Source organism: Schistocerca piceifrons, chromosome 5 (assembly GCF_021461385.2).
Source record: "Schistocerca piceifrons isolate TAMUIC-IGC-003096 chromosome 5, iqSchPice1.1, whole genome shotgun sequence".
Classification (NCBI taxonomy): Eukaryota; Metazoa; Arthropoda; class Insecta; order Orthoptera; family Acrididae; genus Schistocerca; species Schistocerca piceifrons.
The window spans coordinates 37,346,628-37,368,542 of NC_060142.1; the positions used below are offsets into that span (position 1 = coordinate 37,346,628).

At 45.7% G+C, this 21,915-nt stretch overlaps 1 protein-coding gene across 1 annotated transcript in view; it reads right to left on the minus strand.

Annotated features, from left to right (window-relative positions):
* The window catches only part of LOC124798152 (junctophilin-1), an 889,016-nt gene that overhangs the window by 203,665 nt on the left and 663,436 nt on the right, over nucleotides 1-21,915 (minus strand). Inside the window, exon 8 of the mRNA XM_047261432.1 lies at nucleotides 13,913-14,215. Within this exon, the coding sequence (XP_047117388.1) occupies nucleotides 13,913-14,215 (303 nt within the window). The remainder of the gene's footprint in view (nucleotides 1-13,912; nucleotides 14,216-21,915) is intronic.

Below are 21,915 nucleotides of genomic sequence, written 5' to 3' on the forward strand. Positions count from 1 at the left end.
GAAATGCAGAGGATAGATGATTGATTGCTACACGAACCTAGACATAGAGAAATGTAACTACTGCACGTAAATAGATGAAGAGAATGATTACTGTTCTATTACACCATTAGCAATAAATCACTGTCGGTAAAATAGCTAGGAGTAGGTGTCTGGGCCGACATAAAGTGTAATGATCGCAGAAGACAAAAAGTAGGAAAAACAGAGGCCATACTGATGGGAATCTTATCCACAAAAGAAGTAGCGTCGTATTAAGCTTAGATTTTAAACTGAAGTGTCTGATTCTACACACAGATAAACTATAATAAAACTACAGGAACTGACAAATAAAAATCCTGTGACTGACTGTTTTGAGGCTAGAAACTAGGCACTATCGATTCATGGTCTAACACACTTGTTTAAATTGCTACTGCTGGGGTTTGTTAATAAGCAGACGTCAGTATGTCCCGTTCTACAGCTTTAGCAGAATGACAGTCATTGTATTGTAATATGAATGTGGTGCAGAAATCACAAATGTTTCTGTGGGCTCGCAGCCTTCATCGGTAATCATTTTCGAGGAACACTGCAAAAGTTCGAGGACACTGGAGGTGGACTGATCATCTCTGCAGATATGTATGTTGCGATGTAGTGATGGAAGTTCTGTCTTCTATCACACAATTTCCGATTTTTGGAACAGTCTATGTTAGCATCGTCTGTGGCTGCAATACCGAATCGTCTAATGCGCTAAACATCAGTTAGTTAATAAGGAGGAATACGACGCCAACTGATGATCGTTTTGAATATTGAGAACCTGAACAGATTTGTCACTGCTGTTGGTGGCAAAAATTTCACTGAAAATGATATGTTCCTTAGCAAGACGAATTTAATTGTGCCTATGTCTATTAGAGAGCCGTTTTGTTACGCCATTATGGTTATCAAGTTGACTGTCAATGACAACAGTAGCTACCGTAAAGTATCGAGGAGTAGCGACCTAAAGTGGGCCTGAAATAACTACCAGTACACGCATGTACGCTGTCTTTGTAGGAGACGATATACGATACTTTATAATCAGAAAGGAAGTGCTGTTTCTGTGTGTAAATGTATAAGTACAGATGTTTTACTATCAGAATATTTGTGTTCTGATTTACTATCCTACTAAAAAAAGAAGTCCTATTTACAATGATCTACTTGTTTCTTTTGGATGCAGGCGTCGCAAAGTAGCTACAAGTGGACAACTGGAACGTGTGCTGGTAGAATGAAGAACATAGACGACATTGCGGTAAAAAAAATATATATTTTCTCCTTCATGAGAAGGCACTAGGCAATGTAAAATTTCGAGTAGTCTCGGGGAGTATTTGATAGTTGCTGTGGACAAATAATAATTTGCATTCCTCTACGTTCTCATCATTGAAGCTATAGTCTGATAGATGAACAGCACACTTCGTCTCCCTGATTTCGGAATGAAGTTTCTTTATTTATTAGAACAAAATTTGGTATTCGTGCAGCATTGTACCCGTAGCATACGTGGCAGAGGGTACTTAGTAGATCAACATTCTGCACTTCCATAATGTCAGAGTGACACCACAATCAAGCACAAAATGGTTCAAATGGCTCTGAGCACTATGGGACTTAACATCTGTGGTCATCAGTCCCCTAGAACTTAGAACTACTTAAACCTAACTAACCTAAGGACATCACACACATCCATGCCCAAGGCAGGATTCGAATCTGCGACCGTAGCGGTCACGCGGTTCCAGACTGAAGCGCCTAGAACCGCACGGCCACACCGGCCGGCTCCATCAAGCACACTTTACGATTGCAGAAAGATGCTATAATCACTTTGCTGTACTGAAGTACTGGCCATTGTTTTTGTTACTACACCTACTCACACGAATACTGAATGATATATAAAATATATTATTTGTAGCGGGAAATAAATCGACACTCACCAGTGCATTAAAGTCATGATGAGCAGTATTTGGCCGTGCTGCTGCAGCTACAAATTGCAAATGTATGCTGAAACGCCTGATGTAAGTACCTGCCAATTCTTATCGGGGAGAGCGTGTATTCCGGGCGCTACAACAGTGGTAGCATTACTAGTTGGAGTCCAGAAACTTTTGATCAGAATATAGGCTACACATCGTTAGACGTGTGTCAGATTCGCTCGAATAATACAGTAGTTAGACTGGTGGTGGTCAGTGTTAATCGGAAAGTTGTAACTGCCGCTCTCTCGTTGCAGCTGCCCTTTTCTTGTTGGGCAGGTAAGGTGGAAGGTTGACCTCTCGTGATAGAGGTTCACTATTTGATGAAAAGTATTCGGACACCTGGCTGAAAATGACTTACAAGTTCGTGGCGCTCTCCATCGGTAATGGTGGAATTGAATATGGTGTTGGTCCACCCTTAGCTTTGACGACAGCTTCCACTCTCGCAGGTATACTTTCAATGAGTTGCTGGAAGGTTTCTTGCTTCACGGAGTGCTGCACTAAGGAGAGGTGTATATGTCGGTCGGTGAGGCCTGGCACGAAGTCGGCGTTCCAAAACAGCCCAAAGCTGTTATATAGGATTCAGGTCAGGCCTCTGTGCAGGCCAGTCCATTACAGGGATGTTATTGTCGTGTAACCACTGCGCCACATGCCGCGCATTATGAACAGGTGCTCGATCGTGTTGAAAGATGCAATCGCCATCTCCGAATTGCTCTTCAACAGTGGGAAGCAAGAAGGTGCTTAAAACATCAATGTAGGCCTGTGCTGCGGTAGTGCAACACAAAAAAACAAGGGGTTCAAATTTTTTTATCACGTCCCGCCTAACTGTCATAGTACTTGCAGTGGATCCTGATGCAGTTCGGAATTCCTGTGTGATGGTCTGGATAGATGTCTGCCTATTACACATTACGAGCCTCTTCAACTGTCGGCGGTCTCTGTCAGTCAACAGAAGAGGTCAGCCGGTCACGTTTCCACTTTACTATCACATCGGAACCAGTGGACCTAGGGATGTTTAGGAGTGTGGAAATCTCGCATACAGACGCATGACACAAGTGACACCCGATCACCTGACCACGTTCGAAGTCCGTGAGCTCCGCGGAGCGCTCCATTTTGCTCTCTGGCGTTGTCTAAAGACTACTAAGGTCGCTGATATGGAGTATCTGGCAGTAGGTGGCAGCACAATGTACCTAATACGAAAAACGTACGATTTTGTCGGTGTCCGGATACTTTTTATCACATAGTGTACTCTTTCGGCTTGATAGTTGGAGACCACAGGAGGCCGCGGCAGCTGGTACGGGCCTCTGTCGCTTCATGTCTGGTCGAGTCGGGAGCTGGACGCACCCAATGGCTACTGGCTCTCGCGCTGGCTGGGCTGTCTCTGTGGCCAGGGTGGGCAGTGCTCAGGTCTCACGCTTCTATGGCGTGGGTCGCCGAAAAAACTAATTTTGTTTGCTTTAAGTGAAGTGCGTATCTCCCCCATTCCTATCCTAGTCGTAGCGGCAGTTAAATTCAGCGATGCATTTTGTGTTTGTGGGCTGAAGAGTGTGACACGGCTGTAGAAAATTACCTAATTCCCACCGTTATTTTATATTTACACCGTAATGTGGTGGTATAACACTCCTCTTAGTTGACGACACAGCTCGTAAATCATTGTTTATTACACATCTAAGGACCAGGTTAGTACACATCAAATCAGTGTTAAGTATTAATTACCAAGACCATAGTAGGCCGTCAGTTGTTTAAATGTAGGACATCAGTTTAAATTGTTTAAATAATGCATTGCGCTATTTATGAAATATTGGAAGTCTGGGATTCAGTATCTTGAAAAGTGAGTATTTTGAAATAACAAGATTGTAACAAATAGTCTCAAAACTGTAATGTAAGTTGGGAGCCATACTCAGCAGAAATGTCATTGAGACAATACTCTGCTGGAAGTTAAGAAAACAAAATGAAATTGCATAAAAGGTTAAGGCAGATGACAGAACGCGAATGACGAATGTGTCTGATAGTTAGTCACGAACATTCCACTGTGGTGTACTGAACACAAGTGAATAGTCACTATTGGTTTGTTATGCTAGAGGAGTGGTTGGTTTTCTTTGGACTTCTGTGAAATATCCGTAATTTTAGGTAATAGCCCATTATAATTGGGTTATAAATAAAGTTATATGTCATTAATTACACTAGTTGTGGAATAAATTAAGACACATCATTAACTTAAGTGATAAGGTCAAGTGGATGTCTTGTACAGAAAAATGGGCCCCTTGTCTCAGGGAGAAACTGACCCCAGTAGACACTGACCACAGAGATAAGGAGAGGACCTTGACCTAAGATGAAAATGATTTTTCCCATACTGGCACTGGTCTCCTGCCCATAATCATTGACACTTTATGAAACACAAACTCCAAAGAGAAATTTATCGACAAAATAACTGAGCCATTTGAAATAAAAATTATTGTAAGACCTAGGGATAGTTTATCATTAACTACACACTATACATGTGTCTTAGAAGAATGTATGAATCTGAATCTGAAACTTAAAAAAAAACAATTATTCAAGGGAGTGAATAGAATGGAATGAAAGCCAGTTACGAACACAATATTTATATTTGACACAATCAGAAAATTCTTCAAAACATCGATGCGTGTCGGCCTACACTGAGCACAATCAGAACAATGCAGTGGAAGTAGGAAATGATTATCACAATGACACATAGAGCTCTGCCACTTTTTCAAATGACATTAAAGAGTTAACAGTTTAGTTAATGACTTCCTCTGCTAACTTAATGTCTTTTTTTTGCATTAGGGTCAAATGGCTAACATTTGCAGATGGCTCTGCAATTCTCTCAGAAAACGTAAAAAGAAATTACTTAAATAAATATTGGAGAAAAATAATAAGCAGAACTGGTCTGAGTTGAAAGAGCTAAAGTCATTAGAAACATAAATTACAAACACAAATGCTTTAAAACAATTAAAAAATTAACAGTTAAAATATTTATAGGAACACAAATACTTGAAACAGAGAGAGTTAGTTCCAGTAAAAATGTTGGAAAAATTATGCAACAGAATGATTTAGAAATCTCTGCAATAGGAGTAAGAAGTAAAAAATAGAAAAAGGATACAAACTTTTAATACGAGCAATGCAAACATCAACATTATACTGAATTTTTTATGGAGAATATAGGTTATTCTCTTACTACTTTTGTTTCACTGAGCTGTGTTTATAATTTTATTTATTTTAACGATTTCGACGAAACGTCGACTTGATTTTCAGGCAGTTGAACACTGTGGTCGACGTGATACACCACCACAAGTGTATCCTGTTAATGTATCCGACTATCCTCTAGTTTAGTAAGTGTAAGACGCATCAGCACATCGGTAACACTGCTAAACTGCCAGAATATGGAGCCGTCTATGCCTCGAAATCGACTGCGAATAATAATCACAGGTGACTGGAAGAAACTTAGTAGGAGACTAGCGTTCGTTCCCCCAAAACAAAATATTATATATTTGAATTCCCCAATTTCTAGCGCAAAGGAGGCAACTAGACAATAATACATTGATAAACCTGAATTTTTATTTTCATGAAAATGCTTAACACTCACCTGCAAGCAACACAGACTAGAGTTACCTGAAAAATGAAGCATTCAGAAAATAATGGGTGAAACACAAACTGAAGAGGGTTGGAAAATTAGAAGCAATGAAGAAATTTATCAAAATATTCATAAAGGTCGTAGGTAACAGCAAAGCGAAAATTACTATTTTTTGGGACGTCTGCAGTGAGTGGTGAGGATAAGCAAACAAAACAAATATTCCTACACATCTATGAAAAATTGTCAAGAACAGTTCGGATCTATGAAATAACTTGAAACAAATGGTATACAACAATTAAAAAATTAACAGTTAAAAACTCTTTTAGAATCAAGATACTCAATGAATGAAGGTAGTGATAATGCTTTAATTATCACCCAGAAAAAAATAAAGTTTCGTAATTAATTTTAGTTTGTTTGCAGATAGATGTCTTCATGTTTTCTACTCGCCGTCTTCAGGCGCCTGAGATGATAAGTAAGAAACTTGCTGAAACTTTGAGACAATATGAAGCCAAGACTCAGCTGATAATCCGAGATTTCATCAAAAAAGACCATGTACGATTTGGAAATTATGCTTCAGTCACCTGACAGTCTGTACTCAAATACTTACTAAAAAAAAAAAAAATTCTGCTTCTCATGCCTGTCCAAAGCAGTGAAACCTTGGGAGGTAATTTTAGCTATGTTTGCCCCTCCTTCTTTATTCTCTTGACCACTCTCCTTGTGCTCCTTGTGTGCTGCAGACTATGTGATTAACGGAGCGTACTGTAAGCAGCAGAATTGTCTGGTATTCATGTCTGGAACAAGCCAAGATGGTGTTTGTATACGGCGAAACAGATGAAAACGGTCGAGAGGCAGCACGGCTATACCAACTCACAGACAGCAACCACATCACGCAACGTTTCAAGTCCTTTCTGGCCGTTTGTGTGAACATGGGTCCTTTCAAACAGACGTACTTGCAGGAAGACGCCGATCAACACGTAGACCACATCTGGAGAGACTGATTCTACAGCATATTGAGACGAACGCTTGTACAAGCTCCAGGGAAATGGCCCGCCAGTAGAGTGTAAGCCAAAGTACGATACGATGTGTATCCCGCATGACAACGTTACTACCCCTATCATCTGCAATCCCATGGTGGCCACGTTGAATATCTGTTGTGATGTGGATGCGATGCAGCTCTGTGCTATCTTCAGCGACAATTTGTTTGTCGTAGCACGCGCACCGTCCATTTCCGGACACATATTCGAAGGACCTTTTCTGCTCCAGTTCCAGTCAAGAGTCTGTCCCTGCTGTTTGTTGATTTTATGAATGTTCACCCTGTATAGGCCAGACAATTCGCACAGTCGCAGAGCGATGTACAAAGCACAGAGCGACATATTAAAAAACAGGAGCTTGTCTAGTTGGCCATAGTTGAGCATTGCCTGAAAAACGGACACAACATACAGTTTGGAAACACGAGGCTCATGCGTCAACATATCGGGATTCTTTTCTTCTATGCGGCTCAGACCAGAATAAACAGCAACAATTTAAACAGAGATCAGGGGTACACAATTAACAGGACGTGGGGGCGGGCTTTGGATACCGACAGGAAGTAAAGCACGCTTCTTAACGCTTGTAGAGAGGCGGGAGCGGCAGTCTCAAACGTGTCACCGGCCCCTCTCGCCACCTCACGTCACTCGGTCCCGCAGCGGGCCGCAGCTGCTGTGAGCTGCCCAACTCACCACCCACGCCCGCGTCGTTTCGCACCTCTCTTTTTAGACGTCGGCACACGGACCGTGCATCCGAACGTTGAGCGTTTGAGCGTGCCGAGCTTCTGACGTCACAGCGCGGAATAGCACACTCGGGAGTCTTTCCGACCGTGCAGAGCAATATCTGGCATGTCAGATATTCTGAGCGTGCGTCTGAACGTTGACCAATGAGGTGGCACAACAGCACATACGTCACAAGCATGCCGTCTCCCTTCAGTACAGAGTTGTGAGGCACCATATTGGCATTCATTTAAAGCCTATATGTATATATGCAAGGGGTAACATAATATATTTAGGGGACAGTCCGGCTTTCGCCACCGTGCAGTGCGGACGTGTTGTTGTTTCCGCCTGCGGAGCACGCGCGCTCGCTGTTGTTTACATTTCAGCGGCCGTCACTTACGTGTCGCTTAGTGCACTAGAACCATGACCAACCGTTTTCGAAAATCAACATTACGAATCAACTTCTGCAACGAATACGCACGACCATAGGCCTTGGAAGTGGAACGCTTCCTACGCGACGTTGCTACGATCCCAGCTTCCGACATCTTGGGCATCCGTTTGTCCATATTAAGCAGTACTGTGTACGACAAAGTCGTCAATGACGCGGTATGTGAAAGAATACTTCGTGACACCAACTATGGATTATGCTTTTGCCACGCCGACGGCAATGTCGGAGCGGTCACTGTCGACCATGCCGGCTTAGGAATGCGCACCATACGAGTTTTCGAGCTCCCGTTCGAGCTTCCGGCGGAAGACGTTATCGGCGGCTTTCCGCCCCTACGGCACTGTACACTGCCGAACGCTAGGCGCAATTCCAAAACGTACCCCGTTCTTAACGGTGTACAGCAGATCACCATCGACCTCCATGGCCATGTGCCATCTTACCTGCAAAATAGCGGGTGGCGCGCGGTTGTCATATACGACGGCCAACCCAAGACCTGTTCCCGGTGCGGCAATGAAGGCCACCTCAGATCTGAGTGTCTTCAGCGACGAATCACCCAATTGCCAGCCGCTACCGTGGCACCTTCGGCTCCGACGACGGTTTTACCGATCACCTATGCATCGGCGCTCTCTTCTCCTCCCACCGGCCGCCGCCCATCGGACCACGTACCGGTGACCCTCCCAGCTGCTACGAATACCGCCGGGGCCGACACGTCGCGCTCAAAGCCTGACGCTACTCCGGCGCCACTACCAACAGCGACGACTTCCGACACCCACCCGCCTGAACATATGGACGCCCCTTCATTTGACGTTCCCGCGACGGCCTTCCTCTCAGAGTGACGCGACTCCCTTCCGTCTTCCGACACGGAGGGACGAACCCGCAAACAACGTTCACCAAGGAGGCGCAAGAGGAGGCGCCGTACGGTCTCGGAACGAAACGGATCACCTACCCCTGATGATACGAATGACGACAACACGACGCCGACTGTGGCTGTGTCGATGCCTACTCTACTGGCTCGCTCAGGTGCTCCTGAACCAGTGGACTCCACCGTTGCGACTGCCGCCGAGACGTCCTCCGCCCCTACGACCGAAGTGGAACGTACGACCATCACAACGACAGCGCCTTCAATGGTGTGGAGTGAGGACGTCGATGAGGGCCCGGTCCACACGCTGGGGACAGAGTTACCCCAGACGGAAGCATCGTTACGCCACTGGTAACGCCGTCAGGTGGCGTACGGAACGACTCGCCGCTGCCTCGCCCCTCTTCATCCTCCGCTGGTGGAGTTCCCCTCCGCGGCGGGGTACGGCTCCAAACCTACCGAATAGCGACGATCAACACTAACACCATTAGCTCACCAGTGAAACTTCAACTGCTGCGAGAGATGATATGGGCGTCAGACGTCGATATGGCACTACTACAGGAAGTACACTTGGCCACACTTCCAGACGTCGCGGGATATAACACTTATCCTTCTCCTGGTGACCACCTGGGACGCGGCGTAGCCATCTACGCCAGAGTAGGCATCCCAGTGGCCGATATCACATACCTTCCATCTGCCAGAGGCATGGCCGTCACCGTCATGGGGACGCGTATCGTCAACATTTACGCTCCGTCAGGCTCCACCCGCAGACGCGACAGGGCACTCTTCTATTCAGAAGAAATCGCTCCTTTGTTTCTTGGACGCTGCGACCATTACTTGCTTGGGGGTGATTTTAATTGTGTATTGCATCCTAAAGATCAAGTGCCCCACTACTACACCTGTCAAGAACTGCGTCTTGTCGTCCGAGATCTGTTGCTCCGCGACACTTGGGAAGTTCAGCACGGCGACGCGCCTGGACATACTTACCAGACGAGTCACTTCGCGAGCCGCCTTGATAGAATTTACGTCTCTCGGGAACTCACAGCTGCAGTCCAAGGTGCAGAGCTTTGGCCCCTGGCCTTTTCGGACCACTGTGCCTACATCTGCAACATTCTCTTCCCCAAGCAAGTGGTCTGGCGTAGTCGTGCACCGTGGAAGCTAAACACCTCCCATCTTCATGATCCCGAATGTCTTCAACGTGTTACCGAGACACGGGCCACCTGTGAACGTCGCTTACCTACATACTGCACGACCTTGACCCGGTGGCTGGAATGTGCCAAACCTGCCATTCGACGTACTTTGATTCAGTATGGAAAGGAAGTTGCTACGTGGCACCGGCACACTACCGACTATTTCTATGCCGTTCTCCGCAACCTGGACGCCCAACCGCCCATCCCCGACACCCAGAGGGAACGCAGCAGGATTAAGGCGCAAATTGTAACTTTGACACGCCGTAGACTGCAGGGGGCTATGGTGCGAACCCGCTGTCAAGATTCGGCGGAACAAGAACATCCGACCATGCATCATATCGCCTCCGATAGGAAACATCGACGACAACAACTCATCACCGAGATCATCACCTGTCACGGCCAGCACGTCACTTGCCAGGCCGAAATCGTCAGTGCCTTTGTCGACCACTACCGCACAATGTACCAGGAGGAGACTACCAACAACCACGCTGAGGAGTCTGTGTTACCACACGTAACTCGCACCCTCACCAGCGACGAAGCGGACGAGCTGATGGAGCCCATTACGCGTGACGAAATCCACGATGCAATCAAAAAAGGTGCTCTGAATACATCACCTGGTGTCGACGGATTGCCGATAGAATTTTATCGCGCTTTCTTCACACTAATGGCGTCACGGTGGACAACGATGTTTCATGAACTGCCGACTATGGGGAACGCCGTACCGCCGTCCTTCGTCACGGGAATTATTATACCCATCCACAAACCGACACCAGGTGTGACGACTGCACATCACCGTCCCCTGACTCTGCTTAACGCAGACTGTAAAATTTTTACGCGCCTACTGGCAACGCGATGCCGCAAGGTCCTGCCCAGCGTTCTATCCCCGGAACGGACATCTCCGGGCGGCTCAGTTAATATACAAACGGCCACAGGAGAATGTCGCGATTTAATTGCACTGGCAGCGGCGTGCAGACTCGGCGCCGCAGTGGTTGCCACTGATTTTGACAGCGCATTCGACAAAGTGCGGCATCTTTTTCTGTTCTCAGTGATGAACCGCATGGGTTTTTCACCAGCCTTTATCGACGTGATCCGGCGCCTGTACGGCACCGCCGAATCGCTGATTCAGGTTAATGGCCGTGTGGCGGGACCAGTGGCGATCCGGCGTTCCGTACGGCAAGGCTGCCCACTTTCGACCCTACTCTATGCCATAAACCTGGAGCCACTCATCGGGAGTCTGACGAGCCACCTTTCTTGTCTCACTTTGCGACAGCACAGTTTTCGATGTCGTGCGTATGCGGACGACCTCCTCCTCTTGATCCGCTCACGGAGTGAAACACACACGGTACTTGATTTGATATCAACGTACGGCACTGCAGCGGGCAGTAACATGAATGTGGCTAAATCCGCGGCGATGCCCATTGGACGCGGCCTCTCACACGACGACTTAGCACCTCTCCCGTGTGTACAAAAACTACGATACCTTGGTATCATTTTCACCTCCACCGTGCGCCGCTCCGCTGCCATCAATTTTCGGCGTGCACTCCAAACTATCCGCACGACGGTGCGACAAAATCTTTTCCGACGACTCTATTCTTTACAACTTGTCCAATACCTGAATCAACATGTGGCGTCCAGAATGGTCCACATTGCACAGGTCCTCCCGCTGCCATCAACTATTGGACGCAGCCTCCAGGCTGCCTTCGGATACTTCCTTACGGCCGGTACGCTCTTTAAGGTCCGCTACGACACGCTCACCCTTCCCCCGCGAGCGGGGGGCCTCGGCCTTGTCCATGTGCGACTCCGCGCGGCGTCCTTATACATGTCCACCATGCACAAGCAGTGGCACGGGGGCACCTCCCTTACGCGCAGCTTGCCGGAAATTCTTGTGCCCGCGACCATAATAGCACCAGTACCAGTCGGACACATCAAGCACCATCTGACGCACATTTCTGATTTCATCGTCGACTTCAGTTATGCTCACACACACCTACCGACCACGCGTTCTCCTCGACCTAAAGATTTTTACACCCCACTCCTTCGTTCCATATCTAGCAACAATATCGAACTGAGACATCCGTCCACGCGGTGGCCCACGGTTTGGCGTCACATCCACCAGCATTTTCTTCCCTCCAACGTCCGGGCAACATGGTACCACGTCGCAAGTGGAAAATTCGCCACAAATCAACGTCTTCACGCCATCGGACTAATGGACTCTCCACTTTGTTCCATTTGCCACCTCGTGGATGACGATGTCCATCAACTGACTTGTGCTGCCACCTGTGACGTCTGGAAACTTGGCCGACAGTTAGTTGCCTGTTGCTTCCGCCTTCCTCCGGACTCGATTGACCCATGGACTTTTATCCATCCTGAGGATACTTATTTCCCCGCCACCAAAAATCATGCGATTGTATGAGTCAAGGGATGTATAATGATGGCGACAAATCACGCCTTGATTTCTGGCAGTACTTACAAACCGCCCACAGTGAAGTCGAGCACCGACCGCGCTACCGCGCCTTCTTCGCCAATTACCTACATGCGATCTTTACGTCACCCCCGCTCAGTTGGATGGTGCCACACGCCGACAGCACTCCCGCCCCCCCCTGCTGACATCTGAGACCCCCCGCGCTGCTTTCTACATTGTAACCCACAGTGGAGTAGGCGCATGGACACGCGCCTCCTTTTCTTTTATGCACTATACCAGAAAACACGGGTGTTTCCCTCACTCCACTGTATATTGCTTCACGCCTCTTAGCTTACATCAGTATTATTATTCTTTTTTTTCCTACACCTTGTTCATAAAAACAAAAATTGCTCGCCTTGTACGAGTATAATGTCTTAAGTTATTTTCGCCGGAAGGATGGCATTTCTGTTGTATTTAAGTTTGTACCAATAAAGATCTTTTGTTCATTTACCCTGTTCCTGGTAAAAAAATAATAAAAATAATAAAATAAAATAAAAATAACTCAAAAAGCTACTTTGAAGGAGTGATTCAGGGACGGGAGGGGGAGACATCGCGGCCAGGCCTCGGGTTCCGACCCCTGCCCGCCTTGTCTCCACCTACTCATAACTGAACACTCATTAAAAAAAAAAGTAGCGTAACTGACCTACACTCTCTTATTTAGTGCGGCGCTGGTTCGCGTCTTGACACTAGCAAATTTTTTTCCAACATTCGCGTTTTTATTAGGTTCTGATACTTTATTATTAGTTTAATATAAGTATATACTATAATATTTGATGTTATATAAATATAAGTTCGCCTTTTTTTGAGGGGTGACTTTGTCCGATTGGCATAATGTGCAGGACAGCTTGCGCTACTTGTATAAAGATATTTTGCTCCTTTTTATTTTACGCTTCGTAATTGACATGTTGCAAAGATTCTGCTACTGGGTAGCAACAGTGATCAAGTAAGACTGACCTAGGTGTTTTACTAAAAAGTGGGAATGTTGAAATGTTTATCTTACGCGGAAAAGTATTTCAAATTCGTAACGCACTGTTTGTAATGGAACTTTTATAAGCCCGTGTCCTCATTGATTGGACGATGGAGGAAATGTGCGTTTTAATAGAGCTAACGTGGGAATTTTACACGCGCCTGTTGAGTAAACGGTGTGATTCCGAACTAGAAACATCCCGCAACTGCCGCTGGAGTGCGTTGCAATCGCGTATACCAGGTTGGGGCCCACGTACCGTATGCACAAGTCGCATCATTCCTGAGCGTTGAGCAGTACATTGAACTTGGCACGCTCGACGTTAACGTTCGACAGCACGGTCCGTGCGCCGACGGCTTTAGGTGCCAGAGCCGAAAACACTGCCAGTCGCGACAGTCAGTGGTTTTTACTCCTGACGACGACGGCAGCGATAGCCAACGAAGGCTCGACGATTTTATCGGAATTGACGCAGCTTGAAAACCGAGAAAATTTTATTCAGGTTTCCCTTTATTTTCACCCTTCTTTCACCACGCCAAGTTTCGACTGTATCAGAGAACGACCTATGGCGGGTTCCTCTTGTCAGTAGCAACGAACACATACGATATGCAACAGCTCTACTGGGAAGAAAAAGGAAGTAACAAGGGAAGTAGAAGAAGTGAAGAATACGACAATAAGCACAGGGAGAGCAGCGGGCGGGCACGCACCACGGCCTTGTCGACGGAGGGCTGCCTGGAGGAGGGCGCCATGCTGAGCCGCGCGGAGGCGGTGGCGCGCGCATAGCGGTCCACCGAGGAGTCGCGGCTGGGCGGCCGCTTGTAGTGGTCGAAGCGGTCCGTCATCGTCTGCTGGTAGCTGAAGCCCGGCGGCTCGCCGCCCGCAGCCGCCTTCACGTGCGGCGTGTTGCGCTGCAGCGAACCGCCGCCCCCGCCGCCGCCACCCACGCTCCCGCCGCCGCCGACGCCGCCCCCGACTGGCACGCCATCTTCGTACGACACGGCGTTCCCCACCTGTCGGAAAAGGAACGTCTCAGCATTATCGTCCTACACCACTTTGCATCCGTGCCGCAAAGGTTCCGTCCCATCTCCGCCCCTAATACATTGTAGGTTTGACGCAATGCTCCGTCCTCTGCTCACTCCTACATACCAGCCTGTCTCCTTCGCCGATTTAAATTAATGCAGGACGGAAATTATCTACACTTCTGTATAAAGACAGGACGTCCTTTGACGTTGTTACCAAAAATCTCAAAGTTGCTGACGGATTTGCTACAGATTTTTACGCTATGCTGTAATATACATTCAGACGGACATACGCTAAAATAAATACATAAATATATTTAATATATAAAGTGGGAACGTTGTTACCAGATATCTCAAAAAGTACTTCTGACCTCAAATTGTGATACGAGACTCTAAGAAATGTTTGAACAGACATTACAAGACTCTAAGAAACGTTCGAACAGACATTACATTACATATTTCTGTAACACATACATATATAAAAAGGAAGCTTTGTTAGCAATCGTCTCGAAAAGTTAACCGATTCACTTCAGATTTTTACATGATTCTTTAATAAACATTCAGGAATATATATATATATATAAAGAGAGAGAGAGAGAGAGAGAGATAAAGTTAACCGATTCACTTCAAATTTTTACATGCTAGTTAAATAAAAATTCAGGAAGACATACCCCATGAGAAGTTCTTCACTGATTTACTTCGAAGTTTTCCGTAAGGCTCTAAGAAACATTCGGTCCGTCATATGCTACATAATGCATATAATACATACATGTCCACTTTATATATAGGAGACACGTTGTTATCAAAGATTTGAAAAGGTTCTTTACCGATTTACTTAAGAATTGTGTATGATACTGCAATAACCACTGGACGAATGTACGCTATAAATTTTTCAAACAACAGGTTTTCTCTAACAACAAGCTACGAGAAAGACGCTGTGTTGTACAAATGTGCGGTTTCGTTTTCTTTTTTGGGGTCAGTTTAGAAAGAAAATAGCAGGGCATTTAAACGAAATTGTTTCTCCAATACATATTCTTTCTACTTATAAATAATTTTAAAAAAGAAATTGTATACTCAACAATGTGCTGTTGTATTATCTTCCTACGTCTGGTTCTTGAGATATAGTACGAACCGAAAATGACACTTGCGGAAAATCGTGCAAAACTACAAAGAAAATAGACTTACAATGCAGACTCTTTGGAACTACATATGAGACATGCAACAGAGAGAGAAGTACTGTTCTGTGTTGCACTGGAATTATTTCAGGGCAAATATATTTTGTGGAAATGGTTGCAATTTTGCTCTTTAATTTCTGTAATTTACATTTCAAACCAGTTCAAACAACTCATAACGTAGCATCAAAAAAATGCTCTGCAGCAATAAGTCAAAATCAGTTTATGTTTAAAAAATATTCTTGTTGTTACAAAAGTACACTGGTACTGTCACTTCTTTAAAAAAATTATTGCTTAAAGTAAATAATTTGAAGGATATGTTGATAATGGTTAAGCTTCGTGCAACAATTATACAATGTTGTAATTAATTTCATTTCCGCACACTGGAAGTCAATGGCCTTGCCACGTTCAATATGCCGGCTCTCACTGGATCACCGAAGTTAAGAAATGTCGGACAATCTCAGTACTTGGATGGGTGATCCTCTCGAACTCCAGGTCCTTTTAGCTGGAGGACACACAAGTCGGCGAAGCGGCGTCCAAATGAAAGATTTGCACCGGGCGTTGCGCCGCACAACATTATTATTATATGGTGTAATACAGGACTTTAAAAATATTGATAGTCACTAACGCACACCTCTATAATGTCACTCGACTCAGAGGTAGTTGATTCTGGTGGTGGAAGAAATATTCAGCATCAGTGTTTGTCCGAAAGGGGGCGAAAAGTGCTGGTGTGAAGTTCCGGATCACCAGGTTTCGTGCGACTATCAGGCAATAAATTCCAAACCTTTCCACAGAATCTCATGGAGTGAGGGCATATTACCCTGTTGATGGGCACGTTCAGCCCGGTCTCCATAGGTACTATTCGAGACTACTAGTTCCTGCACCGGCCCCTAGTTTCACTCGTTCCTGTCCCTCATTATTAATCAAGATAAAAATGACACTTTCGTTACAGTCATCTACACTCAGCAGATGCACGTACGACACAGTTATCATACACCGCGTGGGAAGTGTACATTGTAGGTGGAACAACGAATTCCTTTCAAATTACTTGGCTGAACAACCTCTCGAGGTCTTCGGCCAGCAATGCCACAATAATCTCTATACGATATAGATTTGCCCCAAATGATGAATCATTCTAGCGACGATACGGACTGCCAATGGGGAACTACACTGACGTGAGCGATACTGTCAAAGGGCAGATTGGTATGCCCAGAGCGTGGAACGAACATTTCGAAAAAGCCGAAGCTGGCTGGCTATTCGTGTGCTTCTGTCATGAGCATTTACGGAAAGTGGTTAAAAAAACGATAAAACCATGAGTAGGTGACAAGGTTCTGGCCGTCCACCCTTCATCACAGAACGTGGTTCTCGGAGGACTGCCTGCTTTGTAAAACAGGACAGGTGGCGAAGTACAGTAAATCTGACGACACAGTGCAATGATTGCGCAGGCATAAGTGTTTCTGAGTAGACCGTTGTGCGCATATGTTGAACATGGGCTTCCACAGCAGACGACCCATATGTGTCCCCATGTTGATTCAACGACAGCGTCAGTTACGAATTTAGTGCGCATGGGATCATCGAGTTTGTCTAGAATGGACCATGGATCCATGTAAACGTGTCTCCTGCTACGATGAATCACGTTTCTTGCTATTTCAGGCCGATGGTAGTGTCCGGGAATGCCGTCGTCCAGGCGAACAGGTCCCACGAAACATGCACCACGCCACGGACGGCACCTGGCAAGGGAGGGGGATGGCAATATTACGCTATGGAGGACATTAAACTGGGCTTTCATGGTAAAGGTATCATAAGGAAGTAGACTATAAAAACATTATTGTGGACCACTTTCACACTTGATGTATTCCCCGATGTGGATGACATCATCCAGCAGGTAAACTTCCTCGTCACAAGGCCACAATCGTGTTGTAGTGGTTCGACAAACATGATAGTGAACTGACGTTCGTACCTTGGCCGCCAAATCCAGCTAGCGTGAAACTGGTGAAACCCATCTGGGACGCCATCGGGTGCCAGTTCCTTGCCTACAAACCATCCGACCGTAATTGAGGGAATTGCGTGACCTGTGCATAGACATGTGCTGCCACATACGTACGGAAACTTGCCAACGACTTGTCCAATAAATGCCACGAGAATCGCTACCGACACGCTGTTAAGACGGTATAAAATAAATAATAAAAATAACACCATGATTATGAAGATAAACTACAAGCCAGTCATGGGGAACAGTTTTAAGTAGACCGTACGTTAGTAAGAAGTTTGCTGCTTCAAACAACCATTTCTTTTACCTCACAAAATAATTACGAATTCTCTCTAGGAGGGAGACCACGAGATGTGCATGGCGCAACTAGGTGCAGGTGATAGGTAGCCAGTACAATTAACGGGGCGCGCAAGGCGTCGGCCACCTGTTGCTTTCGAATGGTTAAGTTACGCGACAAGTGGAGCGCATTTGCCTACAGCCCGCTGCACAGGCAGAGGAAGGCCGTTCCACATCAATTCGGGCACAATGCTTTCAGGCGAAAAGCGTGCAGGTTCCGAGGTTCAAGCTGCATGTCAGTTTAGTCGTATGCCCTTTCCGTAATGCGAACGACGGACACGCGAGATTCGTAGGAACAGCGTTGATGTTACCTCCACGATACAACGAAACTATATATTTGAGTAACATCCATTCTGTTTTAGACGCGTCAATTGCGTTAAAGTTCTCGAATTTCCATCAACTTCAGGAGTTATTCTTCGATTTGGATAACTTTGTGGTTGAAGTTTCAGTCATTCAAGAGAAAGGAGGCAGCTGTCAGTCAACCGCAGTTCGTTCTTGAACGTCACGTGCTCACTATGTTGAATGATTTATAGGTAACTGTATACGCAGAGCATTGTCAAGCATCAATGTCCCCGTTACAGCAAAGTGTCAATTGTAAAATGGTTCTATTCGAAATATAAAACCATACAGTCAGAAATGCATATGTCTCATCATTATGTGAATTATAATCTATGTTTTTATGAAATGCTAAACTAACTGTGTCAGAAAGACGATGAGGAGAGTTGCCAAATACTTCTGTCGAAGCAACCGTAGCGGGACTAGCTCAGTTATTTGATGGGTTAAATTATCTAAGATGTGTACACGTTAAAAATATGCTTAGTCAGCTGTAAGTTAACAAAGGGAAGGAATACAGTACTATCCCACTACAAGATGAGTAACGAACATCTGCAGCACGTATCACTGTTTATGTCCACTGACGAGCCAAACCGTTACGACCACCTGCTTAATATCATGCTGGTTCACCTGCGCAGCACGACACAGCGGCGTTTCTGCGTGGCGTGGATCTGACAACTCACTGCTACGATTCAGAAGGTTTGCAGCACCTGATGCCTGATGCAGTTCCCGTAATTACAGGCACGTGTTTTGTGAGCGGAAGTCATGACACTCCCCCCCGCACTAAGACTACTCAGCGTGTCTACTCCAAACCTAATTTCAAATTTCTGGCTGGATTAATTCTAATTTTTAATGTGTTGCATATTTTATTAGTTGTTCGAAAATTTTAGTAAGAAGAGGTATACCAATACATATTGTAAAGGTAGTTCAAAAGATCTATGCCAATACAATAATCCCAATATTTTGACTAAAGTTCAGTCTTGATCACATCATGTATGTTTTAATAATACAGGTAACCGGTTTCGGTTCTTTCTACAAAACCATCATCAGACCCATGGCTCCCTTAGGATGGTAGGCGGAGCTCTCCTCGCTGCTACGCAGTCAACTGATCAGTTATATTTTCGGTATAAGCACTAAGACTGACGAATACCGACGAAAATGGACATCCCATTTGTTACGAATGGACAAATCAAGATTACCACTACTTTTTGGCGATATACACTCCTGGAAATTGAAATAAGAACACCGTGAATTCATTGTCCCAGGAAGGGGAAACTTTATTGACACATTCCTGGGGTCAGATACATCACATGATCACACTGACAGAACCACAGGCACATAGACACAGGCAACAGAGAATGCACAATGTCGGCACTAGTACAGTGTATATCCACCTTTCGCAGCAATGCAGGCTGCTATTCTCCCATGGAGACGATCGTAGAGATGCTGGATGTAGTCCTGTGGAACGGCTTGCCATGCCATTTCCACCTGGCGCCTCAGTTGGACCAGCGTTCGTGCTGGACGTGCAGACCGCGTGAGACGACGCTTCATCCAGTCCCAAACATGCTCAATGGGGGACAGATCCGGAGATCTTGCTGGCCAGGGTAGTTGACTTACACCTTCTAGAGCACGTTGGGTGGCACGGGATACATGCGGACGTGCATTGTCCTGTTGGAACAGCAAGTTCCCTTGCCGGTCTAGGAATGGTAGAACGATGGGTTCGATGACGGTTTGGATGTACCGTGCACTATTCAGTGTCCCCTCGACGATCACCAGTGGTGTACGGCCAGTGTAGGAGATCGCTCCCCACACCATGATGCCGGGTGTTGGCCCTGTGTGCCTCGGTCGTATGCAGTCCTGATTGTGGCGCTCACCTGCACGGCGCCAAACACGCATACGACCATCATTGGCACCAAGGCAGAAGCGACTCTCATCGCTGAAGACGACACGTCTCCATTCGTCCCTCCATTCACGCCTGTCGCGACACCACTGGAGGCGGGCTGCACGATGTTGGGGCGTGAGCGGAAGGCGGCCTAACGGTGTGCGGGACCGTAGCCCAGCGTCATGGAGACGGTTGCGAATGGTCCTCGCCGATACCCCAGGAGCAACAGTGTCCCTAATTTGCTGGGAAGTGGCGGTGCGGTCCCCTACGGCACTGCGTAGGATCCTACGGTCTTGGCGTGCATCCGTGCGTCGCTGCGGTCCGGTCCCAAGTCGACGGGCACGTGGACCTTCCGCCGACCACTGGCGACAACATCGATGTACTGTGGAGACCTCACGCCCCACGTGTTGAGCAATTCGGCGGTACGTCCACCCGGCCTCCCGCATGCCCACTATACGCCCTCGCTCAAAGTCCGTCAACTGCACATACGGTTCACGTCCACGCTGTCGCGGCATGCTACCAGTGTTAAAGACTGCGATGGAGCTCCGTATACCACGGCAAACTGGCTGACACTGACGGCGGCGGTGCACAAATGCTGCGCAGCTAGCGCCATTCGACGGCCAACACCGCGGTTCCTGGTGTGTCCGCTGTGCCGTGCGTGTGATCATTGCTTGTACAGCCCTCTCGCAGTGTCCGGAGCAAGTATGGTGGGTCTGACACACCGGTGTCAATGTGTTCTTTTTTCCATTTCCAGGAGTGTACTTCGCAAGGTAAAAGATGCATTGAAAGACCTGCAGAAAGATGGAAGGACCAGGTGTAGCTGCAACAGGCTGAGGGAAAGCCTAATGCATGACGGAAGAAGAAGAAGAAGATTAGCTGTTCAAGGATTTTACATTGTCAACTGCTACACTCATTTGAAGTCACATTGAACCTTACGAAAGACTTTTTTCAGGTAGGAAGGAAATATCTTTTGCATATTCCAGCTTGATATTCACATGTTATCACTAGAATGCACAAGCCATAGAGAAATCCTACTTTGTCATTTATTTTAGTAACAAAATTGATAAAAAAAATTTCCCCATTAAAATACTTGCAGAATCGAGCTACTAAAAGTTAACTAACATTGCAGATCAAAATATTCTGTACACTATTTCAAAAAAAGTATTATATTCTGCGATAAGCACAACTGTTACATAATACTTATAAAAACTAAAAGTGGTTACGTAAATATTGTTAAAATGTGATTAATTAGACCGTGTTACAGGTTCAGTTCGAAAACCATTGTTAGTCCTCCCTCGCAAATAAATGCAGTTGAATTTTTTTTTAATTAACTTAGTAAACGTAGCTACACAGTCTTCCTATTTTAGAAACATTACACTTTTCACGTAACATGTGTACTTTTCTTTGATTACCCATAAATTTTAATGAGTCTTCATAATATTTATATATATTTTTTTAAATTAGTCCATTCGCTAAACTGTTTTTCATATAAATATCCATTATACATCAGAGTATCTTTGGAAAGAAAATATAAAATAAAAATATTATATACATTTAACTATAATCCATTTTAAAAATTTTGTGGCAGAGCTTTAATTTCTGCATCTGTTTCTGCTGCTTAAGGTGCTGCTTCTCGTAGACGTTTTGAGAAACCTGGAAAGTAAAAATACTTTCCTCGTGTTGATTCTCTGCTAAGCAATCTGTATTAACGGACAAACCTCTTTCAATCTGGAAAGTAAAAATACTTTCCTCGTGTTGATTCTCTGCTAAGCAATCTGTATTAACGGACAAACCTCTTTCATTGGCAGAATTTTCGTGAGAAAGGAGTGTACCATCTTCACAATTGAAAGGAAATTTGGTCCAGACTTAGGCGAGTCTGCGATGAGAGAAAACCAGAATTTATTCAGTCTGTGTGTCCGAATTGAAATTTTTCATTGCTTCAGTTGGATCAGGCAACTTGCAGATATCTTGCTTTATT